We start from the raw sequence: 14,130 nt of genomic DNA, 5'->3' as shown, positions 1-14,130 counted from the left end.
ACCTTCGGTTTGATGGTTACGCCTTCATTTATGAAGAATTTACGAGTTCCAATAGATTTATCAGCCTTTGTAAATGATCAGTTTAATAAATACTTGGGGGTTATGGCCCTTTTTATACAGTAAATTATTATAGTGTGGAAAAAACCCCCATAACCAGCAAATTCATATTTAAATGAGTATGTGGGACACGTATTGATTTTAAATGTGTTTATATAAACAACAGGACTTGTATACTTAACCAGACCATCACTGGGTCCCATAGATGGATTGTTTATATGAATTCCAGTGTTATGCTCAGAATGATGGCGATTTTGGGCTGGACCTCTTCACCAGCGGAAATGGCTTGGAGCTCATTTCGACCACCTCGCAGAAACGCAGAAACTAAAATGTAACACCCATCTTTAAATTCGGCCCTCCAGCTGCTTTTGAGATTACACTTTAATTAATACTGTCATATTTGATATAGATTTATCTTGTAATTTGTGTTATTTCACCCCTCTACTGTAAAAGAAAACTTGCACAGTACTTGATATTTTTTTTCAAGAGAGAAAATCTTGACCAGCAGCAGAAGCTTAAAGGTGGCCAGGGCTAACCTGATTATAAAAGACTTAGATGTCGACACATTTACAATAAAAACAGAACTGATGCTCTTTTGTTTTTCGCAGTTTCATGCCAGGCTTGATGCTGTATTCGAAAAGTGCACTGCTTCTTTCCTCGATTATTATAAATGGCTGCCAGTTTAATTTCCTGAGTAAACAGCTCCCACTAATTACACACAGGAAGAAATGGCTCATCCTAATGAAGCCGCACAGGCCACTGTCATACATTCTTCCATGGAAGCTTACAGCATGTTTGACCTGTGTTACTTCAGCGTGATCTGCCTCCATAGGATCACAGTTATTTTTGGGAACTGGCTGACTCTCCTGGTACACCCAGCAGCCCTCACGGGCCACCTCTGGCTTCTCCCGAGAGGCCTCTGGGGCTTTATATCCTGCCAGTCTCCAGCAGGACTCCTGTTGCAGTGGACTGAGGTGGTTTGTGTTCCTCTGAAAGTGGACACCTTTCAAATAGTGTTACATTTCAAGGCAACGTATGGCGGCTAATCTGGGTCACTTTATCTGTTTGTATTTGCTGCAGTAATTTAGTGAAATAACAATGATTAAGAGGAACGAATGCTGACCATAAATGGGCTGCCGTGCTAGGCTTTGAGCACGCTTTGGTAATATTTATACAATCAGGTAAATGTTCGAATGCTGTGTTAGGCTTTTTCTTCATATGGTAACAGCTGATGAGTAATATTTTGGAGAATAACATTAATTTGGCACTAACTTGGAAAATATGAAGTTAACCTGCTGAAGTGAGGCTGAAACAGTTTCTTTCCCTAAAAGTAAATAGTTTTTCTTCATTTTCCAAGATTTTATGTTCTAATACAGAAATAAAGATAATTTCTTGTGGAGCTGAGACATTTCATCATTTAAAAAAAAAAGTGTTTTAGCAAAACTTCACACGTTCAAGCTTTTTTTAAATACAGATATTTGTGAGATTCATTCATTGGTCTTCTGTGATAGCAGGTTGACTTTCTTTACGTTCTTTAGATCTTTGACAAGTGGAAAAATGTGACCCATAAAGACCGATAATGGAAATAGAAGTGATTCGTACTTGTTTATGTATATAGTAGGGTCATTGCATGCGCTATATTTTAAATAAAATATATATGTAGTCATAATTGTAGGACTTCTAGCCACAAATAATTTGCAGATTAGGTGTAAAATAAACATAAAGAAATAATAAAATGGAACAGATAAAAAAAAAAAAAAAAAATTGTCCCTGAGAACAGTGATCACAGTTTTTCCTCAGTGTTAAAAGCTGTAAAATCAGTCATGTCTTTATTTCTTATGGCAGGGTTGAAAGGGGACTGATCAAATGCAATTTTTTTTTTTTTAATGGCCTTTTATTTAACCAGGAAGTCCCATCGAGAGCAAATCTTTTACAGGAAAGGGCACCATCAAGGAAGCATACAAACTCAGATCGTTAAAAACTGCGTAATAGTGCAAAATGTACAAATACCCTCAACCTAAAAGACAAAACAACCACTTTCTTTACAGTGTCTTTGAATGCAACACAAGGTATAAATGAGTGTTTAAGTGTAGATCTTTCTGCAAAGCATCAATGTCCAAAGTGTGTAATATGAAAACACTTTTCCACTGATGCAGTCCTTGCGAACGCCTCATAGTGGAATTTTAAAAACAATTTTATGGAGCAGATCTGTGACTAGGTTGTTCACACATTTAAAAAGAGAAATGTAGAAGTTCCCCAAACTTTTGGGATGGAAAAAAAAATGTAAATGGTTCCTGTAACATGAGAATTATTTTGCAATTTGACAAAATAAGTTAGCCTGTGAGGGTAAATCACTTCTGATCCAGTATTTTTGACCTCCTGAGACCCAAGCTCCTGTTTGGGATCTATTTGGAATTAGTTGGATACCTGATAAGAATAAAAACTAAGCTTTCATCCTTGAACAGGAAGTTGTAACTTTGTTACATAACTGTTACTAAAAAAGTATTTCCTCATATGGGAAGTTTTTTCTTTATGGCATAGCAAAGTATAAGGCACTGCCGGTTCTGAGGAGGTTGAAGCTTGCTTGTGTAGTTTACTGACTGCGATACACAGAAATATACATGAAATATTTATAGCTTCTCTAATAAAGATACAGCCCTTTATTAAAGGTTTTGAGATTGCCACATGCGCTGCAACTTTAACATATCTGATGTCTTTGAACTGCAAAGCAAGATGGCTCATTTTAATCAAAAATAGGCCTTTTCATTTATCTGTTTAGACACAGAAAGTCACGGATCAGTGTGTAATTATTATTATTATCTGGACTTCTCACAGCACAGTAGTGTTATATTTTCTCCAAACCTACAGTAAAAACATTTTCTATTAGGTGTGTTCGAATAAAAGACACTTTTAGCTAAATATAAATCTGAAGTCCTTTGGTAGTACATTTTTTACTCGCAGTGCAGGAATACAGGGATGGGAACTGGAAGGAAAGTTCCTATGATTTCTTGGAGAGGAAGTTGCTTTATTGTTTGGCCTCTTGGCTCAGATTCGGCACAGTTCTCTGATAATATCTGTTACAGCTTTCCTAGATGTCCTTAACTGGCTGTTTCATATCTCAGCCTTATCGCCTTCATAAGCCTGAACAACAGGCTGCTAACAATGTGGTACTTCTGACCGAAACGATCACTGAAACGAGGTAGGCTGGCTAAATGCGGATTTCGTTGGAAGTCCCTACGAGATGTGCTTTTTAGTTTTGTTTTTGTTTGCCTTTTGAGTCCCTATCCTCCATGTGAAATCATGCACACTTTGGAAAATCTTACTCACTCACACAGGCCCCACCCCCAGCCCTTTCGAATACAAGCAGAGGCAGCTGAACTTTGCTTCTGTCTAAATGGGTTTTATCATTGACCACTCCTGAACTTTGCTACTCATTGCTCAGAGTTCCCAGTTAATGTAATGAGAAACAGCAGGTACTGGAATATGAATTACAGTCGTGTTTATGATACTGATAGCAAGGTCGCAGTGTGAGTTGTCTTGATAGTTGTGATTGCTTCATCAGAGTGAACCACGCCACATTTGAAGGACATTGGACCGTGGTTGTTCTTCACGTTGTGCTTACAGTATAATTTATGCTTTATCAAGAGCCTCTGTCCCCACAGAGAGTGCTGTAAAGTTCTTTCCAGCCTCAGAAAAAATTTCAAGGAGGCTAATTTTAGCTGCATATCATTTGGACGCGTGCCTTGTTTATACAATACATGCTTCAATTATAGCCGGGCCAGTAAATAAGTGTAGAAGATTTATGTGGAGAAAAGAACTCTTTCAAGTGTCAGTTATTATTAGGTCTGCCGTTACACCCCACTGGCAGTTATAATCTTTTCCCAGCCAGAAAGCCTAATATTTGATTATATTAAATGTAAAGTGCAATAGTTTTGGTAAAGCCTGTGTTTTACTTCCACAGTGCAACTGTGCAGCATTTGCAGCTGTGTTTAAGGGGCTTTAAGCGGGTGTGGGAAATAAACCCGAGTCACTCGAGGTGTGGATATGTGTTAGGGTGAAAATGGAGGGAAGAACCATTAATGTCAGACAAAAAACAGATTTACTTGTAATACAGGATCTGAGAGCTGCTTCCAAGGCTGCACATGCGCATACACTGACACAGACCTTAATAGGCAAGTATATCTTCTGCTATATAAAATCAACCAACCAAATCTGTAAAAAGTTCCCACCTCACCCTGTCAGAATTGGCTAATTTAATAACCTTATTCTATTTAATGAAAGCATGCAAACTTTGGTCCTCACATTTTATATTTTAAAAGCCCTAAAACAGTCAAAATAAGACTGTTAGATAATCTTTTTGACACAGTATGAAAGATGGTATCAAAATGGGGATAAAAATGGGGCTTTTCTTATTCTTTAACTCGTTTTAAAGAGCCATGATGATATAACTTTTTATTGTTTTATTGTGGGAATGATCAGAAAACAGATAGCACTTCCAGGTAACATTTATTACTTACTACTCATTAAAGTAATGGGGGCTCAAAACTGCTGCAAAAATAAAATAAAATAAAAAAGGTCCTAAATTTCAACCCATCCTTTGTACTTTAGGGCTCAGAGTCAGGTGGGAGGCACTGATTGATTTTTTTTTTTTTTCTTCATCTCTTTCTTATGTCTCCACAGGATACAAATCATGCATCTGCTAAAAGTTGCATGTTTTTGCACATGATTTCAAAAGCTAGTTCTGCTGTTCATGCCGATACAGATTGAATTTAGGTGGAACATTGAGAAACCTTTCTCCTTCACCAGATGAATGTGACTCGTGTCAAATCCTGGACAAAGATGGCAGAAAAAAAGGACTTCAAGTGAAGTACAGATAAATGAGAGCAATCTTTGTTTGGAGAGGGACTTAAAAGAAAAATGAGTATTGGCACACACTTTTAGTCTAGTTAAGAGGAAGCAGCAGCAAGCTAAATATAAATATCAGACGGTACTTCCTAAAAAGGACAATAATTTATGCAGCAAAACCTACTTCTGCATCATTCACGAGTAGCTCGACAGCATGCGTGCAATGCTGCGTGTAGCCACTAGAGGGTGGTGTGGGCCAGCCACTTGTTTTGACCTTGCTTTCTCAGGCCGGTAGACGGATTTTTCCCTCTTTTGGTGATGGAGTATTAATGGTGGTAGTGAGGGTTCAAGGGTGGATTTGCATGCTGGCTAACTTTGTTGTACTAATTTCACTACAGAAAACTGGTATTTGCTTGTATTTGCATTTCGATAAGAATAATGGCAGATTCCTTGGTATATGTTTCAAAAATAACCTCGTTGTTCAGTGACGCGTTTAGTGATGGTATTAATATGTACAGTACATTTTGCGGCTAGTTTTCAAAACCTGAATGCAGCAGACTGGTACTGATAGTTTGTGTGCTTTAACACAGGAAAGCGGGACTAACGACAGATACGAGACGTTGTGATGATGTGAATAAAATGAGTTTGTTTCATAAATACTGCTTTGACAAATGACGCAATGCTGTTCTAAATTTAAAACTAAATTTAAATGTTACTGTAAAGGCCAGCTTTAAAAAAAGAAAGAAAGAAAAGCCATCACAAGCAAACTTTATCAAATGCCTTTAATTGATCTTAATTGAGGGCCGTTCATGTGGTTGTAGCGCTACTGCAGGTCTAAGCTCTGGCAAAACGGTCAGATTGATGGTCTCTGGGATAAATCCTTCATTCTGTGGTGGTCCATGGTTTACGGTTGGTTTATTGGTTTAGCCTCTGGCAGGTAAACATTTATGAGTAAAGAAGACGTGGCACTAAGCACTTATTTAACATCCTAAACATCTCTTTCTACAGTGAGCCCGCCACACGGCACGGCGGGCAGGCGTGTAAACTGTGTCGGTGGCAAACATGGCTTTAATGTGTGCTGAGCATTGAGTTTCACAAAGGATGAAACTCAGAGAAAAGGCATCTCTTTTATCTTTGCTTAACGTATATTTAAAATACTCCTGTGCTCCGTCATTTGGACTTTGCATTTTGAGATCAGGTTGAGGATAACATTATGCTGATTTAATAGAACTAAACAACATTTTATCTCTTGTTAGTATCACTGCAATTTTACAGCAGAGCAATTGACTAGATGTAACTTATCATGTTGCTAGATCTTGTTTTATGGAGTCTCTCAAGTTGCTCAGAAATTTCAGTATATACATGCTTGTGGCCACTTTATTAGGTACACCTTGCTAGTATTGTGTTGGACCCCCTTTTGCCTCCAGAGCTGCTTTCAGCACAGATTTTGGTCTATATTGACATCATAGCATCGCACAGTTACTGCTGATTCATCAGTTGCACATGCATGATGCGAAGGAACCGAGGATTTCCCAGGAAAGTTTTCAAGGCTTGATAAGTGACTGTTCAACAATGGGGATTCATTTGTCTCATTTTCCTCTTCATAATATGCCAAGTGATTTCAGTGGGTGACAGATCTGGACTCGAAGCAGATCGGTTTAGCACCTGGACTCTCTCACCGTTACAATGCTCGAAATGTTGGCATTGTATTTCTGAAATAAGCAAAGGCCTTCCCTGAAAACACGTCATCCCTCCTCTTTAGCCTAGAATACGCAGCATCCATGAAAGTAATTTCAAATTTTCATTTGTCAGATCACAGAACAGTTTTCAACCTCATCTCAGCCTCTCTTAATAAAGCTTGAGCCAAGAGAAGGCTGTGGCATTTCTGACTCATTTTTCCATCGTTCATGTTGAGTTTTTCTTTAGTTTTATGTGGTAAAGCTTTTATCTCGCAGCACTGAACTCTGCTCAGTGACAGTTGTTTTCAGAGTTGTCGCTAAACAAATGCAATGATATAAACTACAAAATTATTTGGATTTTTATGCACTGATGCCTAAAGATCTGCAGAGGTCATTAGTGTTGGTTTGTATATTTTACTGTAGAACATGCAATCCCAATATTTCTTTCTACATATTTATACCGTGAAACATTATTTTTTTAAAAGTACTTTGAGTTTTGCTTCTGAGAGACTCAAGCACATGGGAGGCTCTTCCTATGATATTCCTTCAGGTGTTTTTTTTCTGGTTAATAAATATATATATATATATATGGGATAAAATACTTTCTTCAATAAGTAAATAAAAAAATTTAAACCTGTAAATAAAATACTTCATATCATCCATCCATTGAGCCTAGATCCAGCTGTCACAGGGTGAGAGGTTATGTTATACCATTTATTTTAAAGCTTTAATTACTTGTTAATTAGCAGAACTTAAAATAGAAATCTACTTATAAATGACTTATTATTGTTATTATTATTATAGATAGAGACATACAGCAGTAGTTATGTAGCTAAAATCATCTGTAGCTTTAAAATGAGTGTGATGTGCAAAATTATGCATTAAAGTGGGGCCCAAACCTATTCAGAGAAACTGCCATATTGGAAATCTAAAAACTGAAAACTACTTTTTTTTTTAAAACAAAAAACAAAAAAAGACCACAGAATTTTTTTTATATTTAAACCAGAGATCTTTCAGTATATTATTATTATTATTATTATTATTATTATTATTGTTGTTGTTGTTGTTGTTGTTGTTGTTGTTGTTATTATTATTGTTATTATTTCCCACAATCATTGACTTCTGTTCAAGCTTTTTTTAAAAACAAACAAACATGAAAAACAAAATTAAAGATTATCCATTAATCAATAATAAACTCTTCTGGTTAATGAGTATTTTACTTTCTAAAATTTAAAGTGTACTGGCATGCTAAAACTTGTCTATAAATACTGAATTGGGATTATAGTGATAGTATATTAGTAAACACTGTGCTTTGTGCCCCATTTCTCTACATATATATTTTCTTTAGTCAAACATTCTGACTTCCGGTGGGGCCTGTCGTTTGACATCGGCCCTACAAATCGTAGAAACGCCCCTGCCCGGGACTGCTGTGATGTGTTGCCAGACCTGTAGTCTATTGTAAAAACCTCAGCCAGGTAAAAGCCCATTGCGCACGCAGACAGTCGCTGTAACTGGGTTGCCAGTTTAGGGTCAGGGCTGTCTCACTGACTGAAAGCCAACGAGAAGAGACCCAGCCCCTCTGCAAAAGCAGTCGAGAGAGAGAGTCGCGTCCGGGTTTCCACTTCTCTGCCGATTACTTTGATAGCGGGACAGCAAACGGACTAAATCTGGAATGGCTCGTCGTATTTTGGCACACACGTTCTAAAATGCTCTATAAGTGCGGGTTGTTAATGTTACAGTTTAACGCAGGTTTGTTTTCCACCTCCACGGTGCACGGCTACTTCCTGGTGCTACAGAGAGAGGCAGTGCTGAGTTAAAGAGACAGAAATACTGATAGAAATTCAGATAGAAAAAAAATACTGAGAGAAGAGAGGGGTTGGAAACGCGATAGGAACAGTTGACTGGATTCCCAGAAACTGAATCCCCCCCTCTCTCTTCTTATTTATGTCTATTTTTTTTAGATTTCTCCGTTGAAGCGAGTCGTTATTCTTCGTTTGGTTTGTAAACTAGCAAACGGTTTGGATGACGGTTGGCTGCGGCTAAAGCGGAATTGTAACGGGGAACATATTCCTCCCTCCGACGGAGAAGCCTCGCTGTGATTTTTTTTAACCTTTTTTATTTCACACCAGACTCCTTCTTGTGTCATTTCAACCCGCAATATCATCCCAGGTTTCATTTTTAAAAAGAATATATATATATTTTTTAACGATTCCACAAGGAAGGGTTAGGGCGACGGAAGATGGGTTGTTTGGGCAACAGCAAGACTGAAGATCAACGCATCGACGAAAAGGCACAACGAGAGGCTAATAAAAAGATAGAAAAACAGTTGCAAAAGGAAAGACAAGCGTACAAAGCCACACACAGGCTCTTGTTACTGGGTAAGGCTGCTTTCTGTGGTGATGGCTGTCTGAAATGTGAGCTAACCGTAATCCCTTTCGTTTACCGAACACGTAGCCCCATTTGACAGCGCTTGCAATAATATGTCATGGGGGTGGATATTGATGGAAGCGAAGCTCCGGAGCCTACAATTAACTGGCTTCATTTCCAGATTTTGTTGGGGTTTTTTCTTCCTTCTGTCTTTTGCGGGGCTGTGGAAGGGGTTCACGCTAATCAGGATGTCCGTGTTTGTGGTCATTTTGTGATGTGTTTGTGTGTATTTTCGAAGGTGCGGGAGAGTCCGGAAAAAGCACCATTGTGAAGCAGATGAGGATTCTACACGTCAACGGCTTCAACGCAGAGTGAGTGCTGCTCAGTACGCCTGTTAAACGCCAACATGAAAAAAAAATATCGCATTAATGATTATTTTTATGGCTCCCCTCTTAATGAATAACATTGTCGAGGCCAGAAGATAGCCTGTGAATGGATTTTCCCCAGGCACTGCAGCGCCTGTTGGGCCCAGTTTCCCATGCAAAGCAGCTAATATCGTCCTCCCCCCTCCTTCTCTCCCTCTCTCTCTACACACACACACACACTCCCTCTTCTTTTCGTGCACAGTTATCATACATATGTGAGGATGTCAGTGTTACACAGATGGCAAATAATTCGCCGTTTCCTGTTTTATGTGAGAGGGTGAAAGGTTGTGATCGACACAGGCCTATTATTGATGATTTGTTTTGCTGCAAGGCCTTGCATGGCATTGATCTTAACAGTGTGCTATTTTAAACAGGCCCACTTTATGTCAGAGTCATGTAACTATACGAAAACCCTGTTTTTGTTTGCTTTTAGTTTATTTCCCTGACTGAGGGAGGCATGATCTTGCAGTTTCAAGATCTGGGGAGCAGGAGGGTGGGATTGTCATATACAGGGTCCCCCACCACCTCCATGTACAAATAATTGGTGCCCACTGAAGAGGATTTCGGGGGGGTTTAATTTACTCGAGCTTTAAATACATATTTAGTTCTCAAATGGCCGAAAATAATAGTGGTTTAGCAAGGTGGCACACTCATTGCTTACATGCACATTTTAACTTGGGAGGAACCCTGCGTCTTAATAAAGGATTTTTTTAGAAACTAACTACAGCCCTGCTGCCCTGAAGTTTGACAAAATGTGGAAAACTGTGCAGGAAAAATATGCTATATGTAGGAAGAAACCGTGCATATGTATTTGCCAGTGCTGGGACATATACTGAGATGCAGCACATGGCCTGTATGTTTAATTAATTTACTTTTTTTGTAAAATTAACCCCCTCCCCCCCCCCCCCCCCCCTCCCCCCTCTGTGCTACTCGTCTAATGTGTTGGGATGTCTCTGTTCTGTCTTCCCCACATAGGGAAAAGAAACAGAAAATCCAAGATATTCGGAAAAACGTGAAGGATGCCATAGTGGTGAGTTTCATCTGCATCACCTCCCAAATGTGCTCAGTGTCTCTGTTGATACACAGAATCCCCCTGCAATCCCATTTTACTGATTATTATACAGGCTTACAATCAGATTCCCCCCCACCCCCTTGTGTTCATCCTGCTTAATGCTTGTTTTTTTTGTTTTTTTTGTTTTTTTTCTTAGACTATAGTGTCTGCAATGAGCACTTTAATACCCCCAGTCCCGCTAGCCAACCCAGAGGACCAATTCAGAATCGACTACATCAAAAGCATAGCACCCCTCTCTGACTTTGACTATTCACAGGTAAGACCTTTGCATGTGTGTGAGTATGTGTGAGAGTAGGTGCTGCTTTTGTCTTGTGTGGTTGATGGCATGTGAGGGTATACATGTGCTGTCCCTCCAACTGTGCATATCAAAGTTGACACACCTAATCATGTATTTCTTCTGTGATTTCTTGTTCTTTATCATAATATGCCCCCCCCCCCCCCCCCCCCCACACACACACACCCCTTCATAACTACCCTATGGGTAAGGGCATAGTGTTTACTATGCAGGATATGAACTTAAGTATGGAAATGATAACTAGTCGGAGCACATCTTTTCAGTGTGCGATCAGCCATTCGATAACACGAGGTCATGTGTTGGAAATGTAGATAATGTTTTACATAATTCTCAAAGTGTTCCTTGTTTGACACTGGGTGTGCAGTGCCACAGAACAGGAATAACAAACTGATACAGAGCTACAGATACACAGAGGAACGTTTTGAATTTTATTATTGTTAATTCAGGTTAACAGGAGCGAGAAAGCACTGACACGCTATTTCAGGTGAATCGAGTGCAGTTTAGGTTTCAGCTGCTCAGCTTTGTGTTTTAACCAGTGGTGTGAAATTTCAGGAACCACAGTTCCTGAGGGTCTTTAGGAATTTTTAAAGATTTTAAAAAGAAAAGTAAGGTCAAGAAATGTCTTAAAGTTTTATATTTACTTGTCAGAGGTCTTCAGTTTACATATGTCCTAACTGTGGATGCCCTGATCCAACTTTCTATACTTCCACTTCCGATTTGATACCTTGGCTTTGAGTATCTGCCGATATAAGTTGGAAATAAGCTGTGATCCTCACTTTAAGGAAGAATTTGGGAATCGTAAGGCAACATCAGGCTAGATGACTTTTTCTAATTTAACCTTTATTTAAACAGGAAGTCCCTTAAAGATTAAAATCTATTTTTCCATGGAGGCCTGACCAAGAACGGACACCATTACAAGGTTTCTAATGTTTCTAAAATAAAGTAGAACAGACATGGGAAAATTTTAAAGCAAATTGGAAACGAATTACATAATACAAAGCCTAGGAATACCACTCTAGTTATGGAACCTTTATTAGAGGTTTAAACTCTAAAAGTTTACTTACTCTGTGTGCTGTTCTTCCAAATTCTGAAAAAAACCCTGGATACTCTGGGGTGGAGGCATGTAGAGGAGCTGCAAATGCATTCAAGAATTGAAATATACTCCATTGGTATGTATTAGTGAAATAATAAATAACAGGACTGAGATAAACGCAGTGAAACATTAATAAATGTATAGCTATTAGCCGTCCTTTGCTCTATCCTGATTTCAGCTCAAAGTTAGAGTCAAGCAAAATCATGCTAGTTTCTCCCTTTCCTGTGTATTTGGGGAGCTTACAGGAAACTGCTTAAGTGAAATAATGCTATTCAAACTGAGCAAAGTTTACTTTAACCTCTGTCAAAGCTTCCCAAAAGGTTTTAAACTACACCAATCCTTGGAACTGAAACGATGGCACGGAGCATCACCTGATTCAGATTTCTCTGGTCAGAATCTTTTTTCTTTTCTTTTTTCTTTTTTTATTATCCTGCGTTGACAAACAATGACAGGAGGAGGAGAAGAAGAAGCTAGAAAGATGAGGAAATGTGGGAATAGTAAAAGAATATGGCTCCAATTTTTGAGTTTTGAAATGGTTTCAAGATGTGCTCAGAAACTTTAACTTGAGACGACGGGATTTAAGGCAATCAAGTTCCAGATAATGACTAAAACAGTATCAACCTTCTGCTGATATTTGGAAAACTTTGTTGCCCGTGGAGTCTTTTATCTTTGCAGTTCCTTCTGGTCCAAAGACTAGTGACACTGGGCATGATGAACCACCCACAGTGTTATTGTTAAGAATAAGTTAAGGCAACTCTTCACGCGATAGACGGTCAGTTGTTATACAAAGAGATAAAACTACATCACACTGCTACAGTTGGTATTGTTCTCCTGTGGAACTGGTATCCATTTGTCCTTATTAAGAAGTCTTAAAATTGATTCCTATTTCTGTATGCATTCCTGTACCTTTAGACCCAAGTGGCGCTATTAATTTTAGGAAAAAACAAATTGCTCACTTCGAGCTTCTCCCCTGTAAACTTTTACTGCTGTTCTCGGTCCTTGTACAATTTCAGCTTCTAAAAATGTTGCCAGTTATATGGGAAAAATAAGACAAGATGAACATAAGTTTATTTGTGGGTTTGATCTCTCTTGGCTGTGTGTTTTTTACAATGAATTTCTGATAAGGTTTCATTGCTAATGTTGAAGCTATTTGGAATAAGTTGCTCTTTTTTTGGATCTTGCAACTGTGCTAAGCTCAGACATTACAAGAATAACCATTAAAGGCATTTGGGGCCCACAGTGAGAGTGCCTGCAGTAGTCTTGGTGTTGTGTTGTGTGAGGGCCGGGGCCGTGGGGAGAGTCGGCGTTGAGTTCCCAGGCCCGGCCAGGCCAAAGGGAACAACATGGCTCTGTTTGGAGCGTCTGTGCTTGTCATCGGTCTCAGGCTTCACTTGTGCCGTCAGTGTCACCACTACATTGTCACTTAGTGCCACTAGGCGTGATATCTAATACAGCAGTGCAGGAACACGGCCAATCGGCAACCTGTGGCTTTCATCTGTTGGCGCCGGTTTGAAACGTGGAAGCATATTTTTGGACAGATGATGTCATGTTTTGTGTTGTGGAGAAGTGGTAGACAATAACCTTTGACTTCTTACATTTCCCTTAATTAATAAGTAAAGATGTGATTGCTAAAAAAATAACATGCACCAAATTAACCTGAAAATGTGCTTATTTCAAACTTAGTTTTCTCCAGATCATTTAATCTTTTCCATCTTCCTCTCTGTTATTTGGGAATCTCAGACCTACTGCATTCGTATCATTGACATGCTGGTAAAAAGCGACCCATTTCTAATTTGTGTGTGCACTGTAAACCAAAATGCCACCAAAATTCCGTTTGTCTTTTAATCATTGACACTTGACACCATGGGCTGGGTCCATATGACTTTTTTTGTTGTTGTTTTGGTTTATGTTTATCAAGTAATACAGTTAAATTTACTGGGTTTTATATATTGATATCATTGTCAGGGCATAGACGGAAGATTTTCGCAGTTGCAACTGTATTAGGCGACAAGCTACAGAGCTGTGGTCGCATTGTGTCACGATCTGTTGGACGTATTGCTGGTGGAAATTTTGACGTTGCTTCTGTTAACTGATGGATATCATCCTGTATGGTTTTTGCATGTTGATGTAAAACTGAGAGACATTTTTATTTATGCCATATTTCAGTGGACATGCTCGGCTCTCGTGTCCTTTACTCTTAATAATCAAAGCAGGAGGGGAAACTTTTTCCGACTTTAGCCCTGGATAACAGTAGACCCATGGAAAGGACTGCACGGATACAAACGGTCATCTATGCA

At 38.9% G+C, this 14,130-nt stretch overlaps 1 protein-coding gene across 3 annotated transcripts in view; it reads left to right on the top strand.

Annotated features, from left to right (window-relative positions):
- The window catches only part of LOC100710773 (guanine nucleotide binding protein (G protein), alpha activating activity polypeptide, olfactory type), a 53,270-nt gene that overhangs the window by 2,891 nt on the left and 36,249 nt on the right, over nucleotides 1-14,130 (top strand). Inside the window, exons 1-4 of one of the 3 annotated variants that reach the window (XM_019348240.2) lie at nucleotides 7,983-8,056; nucleotides 9,247-9,319; nucleotides 10,349-10,403; nucleotides 10,582-10,701. In XM_019348240.2, the coding sequence (XP_019203785.1) occupies nucleotides 9,285-9,319; nucleotides 10,349-10,403; nucleotides 10,582-10,701 (210 nt within the window). In that variant the 5' untranslated portion in view covers nucleotides 7,983-8,056; nucleotides 9,247-9,284. Of the gene's footprint in view, nucleotides 1-7,982; nucleotides 8,057-8,078; nucleotides 8,960-9,246; nucleotides 9,320-10,348; nucleotides 10,404-10,581; nucleotides 10,702-14,130 lie in introns of those variants that run through there. The other 2 variants (XM_019348239.2, XM_019348238.2) reach the window with 2 other exon arrangements.

This window comes from Oreochromis niloticus, linkage group LG18 (assembly GCF_001858045.2).
Source record: "Oreochromis niloticus isolate F11D_XX linkage group LG18, O_niloticus_UMD_NMBU, whole genome shotgun sequence".
Classification (NCBI taxonomy): domain Eukaryota; kingdom Metazoa; phylum Chordata; class Actinopteri; order Cichliformes; family Cichlidae; genus Oreochromis; species Oreochromis niloticus.
Note: the sequence above shows the minus strand (reverse complement) of the source record. Positions and strands in the feature narration are given on the sequence as shown.